This window comes from Poecilia reticulata, linkage group LG23, assembly GCF_000633615.1.
Source record: "Poecilia reticulata strain Guanapo linkage group LG23, Guppy_female_1.0+MT, whole genome shotgun sequence".
Classification (NCBI taxonomy): domain Eukaryota; kingdom Metazoa; phylum Chordata; class Actinopteri; order Cyprinodontiformes; family Poeciliidae; genus Poecilia; species Poecilia reticulata.
Genome location: NC_024353.1, coordinates 3,836,258 through 3,846,099, shown reverse-complemented (window position 1 = coordinate 3,846,099; position 9,842 = coordinate 3,836,258). Strand labels below are relative to the sequence as shown.

The 9,842-nt window shown below is 39.5% G+C and overlaps 1 protein-coding gene and 1 long non-coding RNA gene across 5 annotated transcripts; one reads left to right on the top strand and one right to left on the bottom strand.

Moving 5' to 3' along the window:
• The first annotated feature begins 1,104 nt into the window (after nt 1-1,104).
• Nucleotides 1,105-3,134, top strand: LOC103459223 (uncharacterized). Its single transcript, XR_532696.2, has 3 exons — nt 1,105-1,173; nt 1,401-1,512; nt 3,046-3,134. It is a non-coding gene; the product is annotated as an uncharacterized LOC103459223 (long non-coding RNA).
• On the bottom strand, nt 2,887-8,969 carry pax4 (paired box 4). Of its 4 annotated transcripts, none has more exons than XM_008400607.2 (9): nt 8,861-8,969; nt 8,648-8,778; nt 8,141-8,522; nt 7,128-7,253; nt 6,964-7,046; nt 6,817-6,880; nt 6,589-6,659; nt 4,114-4,210; nt 2,887-3,465 (listed from the first exon to the last, which is right to left on the bottom strand). In XM_008400607.2, the coding sequence occupies exons 1-9, from the start codon at nt 8,892-8,894 to the stop codon at nt 3,200-3,202; spliced, it is 1,254 nt and encodes a 417-aa protein (XP_008398829.1). In that variant the 5' UTR covers nt 8,895-8,969; the 3' UTR covers nt 2,887-3,199. The 4 variants fall into 4 exon arrangements, with proteins under 4 accessions (XP_008398829.1, XP_008398828.1, XP_008398827.1 ...); XM_008400606.2 differs by having other exon boundaries at nt 6,964-7,253; nt 8,141-8,231; nt 8,313-8,522; XM_008400605.2 differs by having other exon boundaries at nt 6,964-7,253.
• Nucleotides 8,970-9,842: the final 873 nt, after the last annotated feature.

Here is a 9,842-nt window from a genome sequence, read left to right as displayed (position 1 = left end):
TCGTACAATTCCATTCATTCTGCTTTTGGCGGTCGTGACGTTCTCCCGCTGAGAGAAGCGAACTCCTTGTGTATGATGAATATTCTTGAGTGGCTGCAGCAGCAGGGGTTATCCATACAACTGGTCGAGCAGATAAATTATCACGTCCTCGGAAACGTTGGGATAACAAATGCGGAGATCGCTGGCCTAAGTGCTGTGGAGTTCACTCTGGATGAGCTTTTCAGCCAACTTTGGGGTTGCTCAACATGAGATAAGAAATGCGTTGTGCTCCAGATTTAAGCTTAACATTTGTGCCAAATCATCAGTGGAGGATTTCAAACGGTACTCTAGGGATTTCTTGCATGAAAGACAGAGGACAGGTACTGAGATTCTGTCACGCTAAACATTGATAAAAATTTTTTAAAAATACTCAAAAGCAGAAAGAAAAATAATCTCGTGAGATTGTATGTATCCTGTTTACACACTGCACTCTTTGGTCAGCACTTGTAAAAAGTAGCAGCTCTATTTTTCTTGCATTTGATAGATGTAAGTACTCCAGAAGTTATTAATGTGTTATCTTAAAATGAATCTGTTCCACTTGCATTATGAAATAAAGAGTTGAAGAGGATGACTGGGAATGTCCTGTTTGTAATGGACTCTGTCCATAGTTTAGATGCTCTCCAGTTTCAAGATGTTTTTTTTCTTCTGCAGCCTAGCCTGTTGAGAGAAAAAAACTATTAAATACATGTTGTGAGTTGCTAATAAATGCCTGAAATTTGCCATTTAGGTGCTGTTGGCAACGAATAGCATAGTTTCCCCACACTTTGCTATTTTCTTTTGCTACTCACATAAGAACTGATGCTATTAAGAGTGTACACTTCTGTTTTTGCTTTTTAATAAAATAAAATAAAAAGTACTACTAGGTCAGTACTTTGTGTTTACCAGTGTCTCTTTGTTTGCGAATAATGGGGTACTGCTAATGTACAGCTAAGATAGTGTACTTTAACATGGTTGTATTGCCCCATTGTCCCACAAGAGGGCAGTGTAGTGCCAGGAACAGCGGGTGTGGTTACCTTGTCTATTGGCAGAGAAAGAATTTGATTAGCTTTGGCCATACACCTGTTTCGTTTTTGTTTTTTCTTTGCTTCATTCAGTGTATCTGCTCAGTGTTTGACAACCACAGGGATGTTTTTGGTAATGTATATTGTTTTTTCCCTTCCTATACATTTCTGAATGCATTTTATTTTGGTAACTAACAAAAAAGTAAAAAAATAAATACATAATTGCACACACTTTCAGTGCGTAAAGTCTACTAAAGCAAGTAAAAATACCAAACAGAAGAAGGAATCCTGGTTCATTACCTGTCTGTCTTACAGATTCTGGTCAATAATTGTGTGTGTTTTTGTTTTACCATAAACCAGTGGTGCGTGAGAGCTACTATCCTGCGTCTTTTAGATGCATCCTTTCTCCAACACGCCTGATGAAAATGAATGTGTCCTTACCAGGCCTCTCCAGAGCTGAATAACTAGTTTGGTAAGCTATTTTGTTAGCTGTGCCGAAGAAGAATGCGTGTGAAAGTTGCGCGATCGCGGCTCTTGGGGACTCGAGGAACCCCTTCCTGACTCAAAGCTTCCGCCTTACCTGTTCACCTGTTCGTCCAGTTTTCATGGATAGACATTAACTGAGTTATTGCTGCCATTAAGAACCTCTACTCTTGGATTTTGTTGCCTGTGGAAATCGAAGGTTGCATACTCCTTGCACAGTTCAAGGAAAAGCACTCCTGGCTTAGTCCTTATGTCTTGAGTACTGTGTTTTCCCTCAACATACCCATTGACACAGTTTTTGCTGCAAATAATTGTCTTCTCTTTGTCTTTCTATATAAAATACTCAGGGCTCAGCACTTGCTGTCTCGTATACGCAAGTGTTGCTCTCTTCATCTCTGCAGTTTGTTTTTCTTTGCCATTGAAAGGACTTCTGCTGCAGTGCTTTTGGGGTTTTTACTTGATTTGGTTTAAATTGGACTGTACGGAATTCAAGCCATAAGTCTCTGGTTTTGATTTTACTCAAAGTCACATTGAAAATGATGTTTGTGTCTGTCTTGGGTTTGCAATGTGGTTACTCATCCCTCTGACCGTATGAAAATGAAGCATCAGAAGTAATTGTACAAATTACTGCTTAAGACGCTGTCATGTGGAGATATCATTTACTTATCCACCTTCATGGTGTTATTCCAATGAGGGTCATTTGACAGTGGGCCATTTCCACACTGCTGACCAAGCTGTTTGCGTTCTGATCCCGGGCCTTCCCCTCAAGGCTAATTATCAGGGATCTCAGAGTAGTGTCTCTTTGCTGTTGTAAAGGGACTTAAAGGAACTCAATGCCTTTGCCCTGTTACAGTAATAAAAACAGATGTGAAGCCATGCAGATATCAGGTCATGTTCAGAGTTTTTGAAGCTTCTCTTTTAAAGTTTCTCCCACTGGCTTTCCCTAGAAAATCTTGGAAGGCTGCCTTCACCTCCTTCTGCACTTTTGCAAAACAGCAAAGCCGACAGGCTGTTAAAGCGATAGCAGCCATATCACTTTATGGTGATTGCAAATGATCCGTGGAGCTCTGATTTATGTTGACAAGTCATCAGGCCAAACAAATCGCTGACAAGAAACATGAAAGCGCTTCGGATTGAGGTCATGCAACATTTTCTAATTTATCTTTTAATTTTCTCTGTTAGCACTTGATGTACCCTCTAAAAATCTACTCCCTGTGAAGCGAGGCCTGCGTTTATTGGTTACATCAGAGCTTAGAGCCCAGTATTTAAGAACTTGTTCCCTCGAAAGGCACATCAGTAAAACATTCCAGTGAAAGAAAGGAAACAGTTCAACTTTCCAACTTTATTTAGTACATCCTGGATTGACTTCTTTCTTTGTTTTACGAGGGAAATTATTGCATTATTTTTTATCTTCTCAAATACTCAATGGGACAGATCCTTTCAAAACAATATTTTACTGAATCAATTTCCTCGTATCAATGAAACAAATCTTTTCTGCAATACTGAATTTATCGTTTTACAGTATCCATTTTACAGAAGCGAAGCGTGAAGGACTTGTTGCAATGTCAGTCTTTTGTCTCCATCTACTGGCCAGAAATCCTCTGCAGTCTAGAAGGTAATCAAATCAAATCTACATTTTTAACTCTACATGCATAGGTAGAAATCCATTCTCACTTTCAGACCATGCCGCCTGGTCGATGCGCGTCCTGGTTAGACAGGAAGTTCCCATTTGTTTGAAACTGGCTCCACATAAATGGTGTGCACTGCTTGTTCCACTGCTGGCAGACATGGGAGTGGGTTATGGTGTCCTCAGAGGCCAGCTGGAAAGTGTTCTTTGGGTACATGTTGCCTTGAGTCAGTGGGAACGTGACTGCATCTCTGTTGCAATGCCGTGGAGTCCTGTTGACGGTCTGTGGCAACATGTCACACAGCTGCTGAGGAACTGAGGGAGAACACACGTTAATACACCTGCACACCCGTGCGCCAAACTTTCTAGGCATAACAAACTAGAAGGGATCAAGGAACTTCACCAGGAAATTGACCAACATGAAGATTAAATGTATTTAAGTGACTTTTGTACACATCTGAACATCTGCATTTAGAGCCTAGATACAACCTACGCCATTAATAACCGTTTCTCCTTCTCTCTTCAAATATATTATCAATGTTCAGTTATTTAAGGGTGGCATTATTGTGAAGTACACAACAGAAGCAAATGTGATAAAGTCATAAAATAAACTTTGGCAAGAAAAATATGTGTAGCTGGCAGAGAAATCAAAGTTGCACCTGCAACGAGTCGACGCTTCCTGCAAATTAGTTTTATTGGAAAATTTGTAAAATCGTTCAGGTGTTTGCAATAAACGGATTGCAGAAGTACAGTGCAAGTAGTTGAAACCAAGTATTACAGGGAATTTGTCCAAACAGCACTAAATTGTGCTTTTGGTGATCATTGCAATGCTAGTTAGTCATTGCAGTCGTCACTATTCCACCCATAAATAGAATTAGTAAAACTTTGTGTGCTAATAATTTGAGCATAAAAGTGGTTAGGTTATTTAGCAGATTGAAACTCAACTCTGATAAAAGATCTTACCAGCTGCTGTTTGAGAGAAGAAGCTATTGTGTAGCTTCCTGGGGACTCTGGGTAGGAAAGCGGCGTTTCGACAGTTCATTCTTAATGTGTCCGTTTCCTACAATCAACAATGACGGCTTTTAAAAACTTGTACATCTCCCCTTGTTCAAATTAAGGCCAGTGACGTGCGGTCAGGGGAGGCAGGTGAGGCTCTACCTCACCTGTCATCATGGAAAAATAATATATAATAATAAAATCGTTATATTGCTATTTTCACCCTGTGGTTTGTACTATAAAGTACATATTTTTTACTTGGCTTAACCAATTCTGATGATTTTTTTCTTCAAAATCGCTGGATTTTTGTATTTTCCCATTCAAATGCTCAGAAGCGAAGCCGGTGAGGCAGCAGTGAGTTGAGCCTCACTTGGGATTGCGCAACCTCTCGCTAACTGCACTGGCTGCCGTTCTATGGGAGCATGTTTGTCCTGTCTGTACGCCAGCAATAAAATGGCTAAAAAACATTTAATATATGGACTGATTTTCCATAATCTAGCTTATGTCTAAAATGTGCAGTGTTTTTTGTGTTTCCAACTGTGTGTGTATCGTGTTTTGTGTGCGGAGGAGCGATCAGAAACGGCAGAGAACAGACTCGAGGTGAGGCAGGCAGTTCTCTTGCCTCACCCCTGGGGGCGCTCATGATCCCAGACATTGTGACTGCACAACTGCAGAGTAAGACACAGTGAGCTAGCCATGGMGCTAGCCATACAGTAAATAAGTAAAGTACAGCGATATATTTGTTTTCTTCTCTCTTCCGACGTCAAAATGAAAGACTACATTTCTACACTTAAACAGTTTTCTAAAGTGGATTTTCAATTGAAGCAGGAGATGATAACTAAAGGAAGACCAACACCGGAGCTGAAAGTTTTACTTCGAGACAGTTTGACGATATTTAAACGGAGTAGAAAAGACATGCCGAGGATAGACTTGGCTTTGGACGAACGGATATTTTTGTGCAGAATTAGCGGTGCATGGATTTCATTTATCCATGCAAATGCTGTCTCACATTTGTAAGACAGCAATAAGATGTTTCTGTTTAGTTTTTTTAATGAAATGTCCGTTTTGTGGGCTACAGTTTGTATGTCTAAGTAATTCAGTAAAGTAGAAGCGGTAGCTAATCTAGTTTTTTTTGGTGTTTAATCCTAAAACATGAAGTGGCATTGTCAGTTGCTATGGCAACGAGTCTGCTTGTAGCTTGGCGGATAGAGAGCGAGAAAGTGCTTTCTAGCTCTTTCCCTTTGCTGTGGATCATATCACGAAATTAATACCTACATTTCTAAGTTTCACTGAGTTAACGCGGCTATGGATGACATGCCCCCCAGCGTTGTATGCCTGGGCGAAATTTCCATACGTCCAATAACATGCATGGTGTCTATAATCGTAAGTCAGTGCCTCACCAGCATTGAACCTCACCGCACGTCACTGATTAAGGCATACTTGATGTAAAAAGTGGGACAGTGATTAATCACTTTAAAAATCTTTCCACATATCTTCAGATGAAAATCCTGCCCATGTACCCTTCTCCTTACTGATACTTTTATACAATGAAGTCCTTTTGATGCTTTGTAGCCTCTTCAGTCTTTGTTTTTAGCTACAGAATGCAAATGAGAAAATGCTACGAAAACACAAATCATTTACGCAGTAGTTCAACTCATCTATTGCAACAATATTGTATAGTATTAATTTTTGGGCCATATGAAGATCAGGAATGTCTTCATTCATGACTGAATGCATTCAGACAGAATGCATTCAGTCATGAATGCATGACTGAATGCATTCAGACAGAATGCATTCTGCATAACTGCATAACTACTGAATGCAGTTATGCATTCAGTTGTGAATGCATAACTGAATGCATTCTGACATTCAGTTATGTCGGAATGCATTGATAAAACACATTAAACTGTTTAAAATATTGATATTAATAGCTGTCTCTGCATTTGATGGACTTCTTAAAATTAAATAATATTGAACATCTTTTGACATTTGGCAGAACACGGATTACAACTGCTCTGATTTGATTGATGAAGTAAAATATAAGGACACAACTGTTAGCTTGAAGTTTCTATTTATGGGTCCCTAGAGTCTAGAGGGCCTCATCAAAACTTATGGTTGGCCAGAATTTCCTCCAGGGCCTTCAGTTTGACACATGCCATACATATAGAAATTTATCCTAAAAGAAATCCCTACTTTAAGCCAAACCAATATATTTATTTCAAATGTTGGGATATATATCACAGTGTGGGGAAAAAATGCTTTGACATGACTTATCAGTCATATTTTAACGTGTTTAGAGCTAGAAAAACTTCATGTAAATTGATTTGCCCTCACCACCGATTGAAGCAGAGATTAAAACGACAGAACTGAAGTTTTTTAAGTTCTACAGCAAAGACCAAATGAGCTGTAAGAGTTTGATATACAAAGTAAATCACAACCCACCTGCGACGTAAAGTTGCGTGTGAGGGCTTGATTTAAAAGAAGGCAGTCTCTTTGCTGCTGCAGGTCTGAAGCTGTAGGGGAGAGATTTGTTTTCTAAAAAATTATGAATGCATTTTTTTTTTCTTGTAGCTATTTATGACACTTGCACAATTATTTGCAAACTAAACCCTGCCTCGCAGTTTCTTCCAATGACACAGCTGTGCTGTATTTTTGCCCTAACATCCTTACTTTTTGTTCTACTTCTGTGTTTGGTTTCCCTCCTCCATTTAGCTCGTCTGTTTGAAAACCATACCTACAAGAAGGAAATGAGCCATCACATGTCATGATGTTGAATGTGTTTGTGTATACAAACTACTACGGTGATTAAAAGCGTACCTTAATGGTGTCCTCGGGAAGTTTAATTTCAGCTGACAGTTTCTCTCTTGTATACAGATCAGCGTACTGGCTCTGGGAAAATTCTGGTTCGGGAGAGATGAACGTGTATTTTTCCCGAGCGTAAACACGCCGGAGTGTCACAGGATGATGAACTGGATGATTACCTTGCTCGAGTGCTCTGCTCTGCTCCGGGGTGAAAGTGGTGCGGTTCTTGTGCCGGGCACCTTCAGGTCTCTGGTCATCAGAGTTCATCACTTGCTTGTTTACTTGATCGAACACAGAATAACGATCTGCAAAAAGTACATTAATCAGCACTTCAGTTTGATTCCTTTAAGTAGCACCATACAAAAGAATTTTTGAAATTATGTATTAGCTACTAAAATTACACTTAGTTTGAACACGACTTTTTCAGAAAGGTGTACATAATGTAAACCTTCGCTCTGAAAACTTTAGCGAGTGAGTCCAAACTGAAGTCCTCAAGGACCAGACTCCTTTTAAATGTGTCCCTTGAATCAAGTATGAATTCTGACCTTTTATCAGAGGTTACTTGTGGGAAGAAAATAAAAAAAGAAAATGTGTACAAAGCTGAACCATAACTGGACCTTGAAATATGTCAGTGACTTAAGAAATGGTAAAGAAAAAAAGTAAAGCCCTGGACTACAGCTCTTGATTTCATTGAGGTGGTGTGAGGTCACTTAAAAAAAGGTGTACGTGCCACAAATCCCTCAAACAAGCAAAAATCTTGAAGTTTCCAAAACATAAGTCTACTGTTTTGCTTTCATTTAATTTTAGCTTAGAGCCCTTCACATCATAAAACCTTCCAAATACTGTAAAAGCATTTTAAGACTTGCTAGAGTCACATTTCACCAGTAGTACTATTGTGTAAATAAATGAAATGTGATGCTATGTTTTAAAACTAGACCCATGCAGAGGGAGTATTTACAGAGGGAAAACTAGACGTCCAACAACGGACCTCTGAGGGAAACCCTCTTTAAATGCACATTACGGAAGATGAGTGTGGATTGTGACATTCCAAATAAGCCTATTCACATGATATTTATCCGTTAACTGCAAGGATTTACTACGTGACTTGGTATATTTAAAAACTAAAGGTCAGTGTGAAACTCTTCATAATTAGTGAACAACATTGTTAAAGTAAAATCTTTTGATAACTTACCCTGCTCAGCTCTGATGGGAGCGTTGACCTCCATGCACATTATTCCATGATCCAGGTGGACTTTTCGCAAAATCCTATTTATAGATGACACCTTGCGGGGAAACAGCGCGCAAAAAGCTTTATCAGCCGCAGATAAAAGATCACATTCAAAAGCACCCTTTATTCCACTTACACTAGGAGTTCTTGCGGCTTTACAAATTCTTGCAAGTCGTTTTCGTATTTCCCAAGCAAAAATAGTTGGCGTTTCCCTCTTGCACTGAATGATGGTGGAGATGACGCCGGGGGTGAGAAGCCGAGGGCGGCTGCCTCCTATGGATTTGGGCTTCACCAACCCTGTGCGCCTGTAGCGGCACAGGATCTTGCTGACGCACCCGTTGGATACCTACAAAGAGTTAGGCGCAATCCATTACAGATCGACTTCATTTGATCAATCCGGTTCCCGTTGTAATTACGCTTTTTTTTTCTTCCTTTAACGTGTTTAATCTGAGCTGTTTGGATTGTGCGCACCCGGAGAATTCTGGAGATTTCACTTGGGCGGACTCCCTCCGAGGCCAGCTCAATCATCTTCATTCTCTTGGACTCTGGCAGAGGTCTGCCGTTGAGAAAGGTTCCTCCTAACTGGTTGACACTTCCACCACCTTGTCATAACACATCTTGAATTTTATAACTCCGCTTAAAACGTGCTAGAGTTTGAAAAAAAGAAAAAAGTGCAAAACTAACCTTGGCTTTGCAGACTAATGCTTGTTCCGCACATCCTCGCTTGGTTCCAGGCTCCTAACTTTTCTGTGCAGGACCGAATTCAGAATGAAGCTCGAAGCCTTAAACTCTAAACGCCTCTTAAGATTGACAGTGTGCGAAATCAAAGCCCTCGGCGGAGATTTATAAGCCTACAAGAGCTGAATATAACGTCGTGCCCTGCGCACTTCCTGCAACGTCAATAAAGCTGGGAGGGCGCATGAGGGTAAAACTGGGTTTAAACTGCAGTGCCATTTGTTCGCTTACTAATTTCTGATGGCAAGTGGTTGCTTTAGATTTTATTAAAGGGTAGCAGAGCAAGGGGCCTGAATAGAAATGCGCACAACTCTCCCTTTTTCTTTTAAAGAAAAACATATTTGAAATATTTTATTGTTCTCCATCTACTTCAAAAAATACGCACTCCTTTGTGTTAGGTTGCGATATACCCAATTGGAGTAAATTTCTGCTTGTGGTTGTATGTTCAATGTTCAAATTAAATGAAAGTTATCTGAAGGCCATGCATTTTATTTCATTTTATATTTTTATATTGCAATAATGTGATTATAAATCATCCTATCTGCTGTGTTTTTGCAGTTTTATTTGGATTGTCACAGCTTGTCTGCAGATATCTCATACGCTTTCCATTATCGTGATTAATTGAACAGTGCTTCATGACATTTAGTTTCATGATTTAAAGTCATGTTATTCATGAAGCTTTTTGTTTTGTGTCTAACAAATTCTGAGCCCTTAAAAAAAAAAGATTTTTTTTCATATACAATTGGACTCCATTTACAAATGTAAGCTTATTTCCTCAGTCTCAAGGAAATGAGTTGCAATGGATTTTAAGGGTTGCTTAAATAAATGGACTGAATAATGATGTACCACACAAGTTTTTAGTCAAACATTTCTTTTAAAAAAATCCATGCATCCTTCTCCTTGCACTACTTTCTTGGTAGTGCAAGGAGGT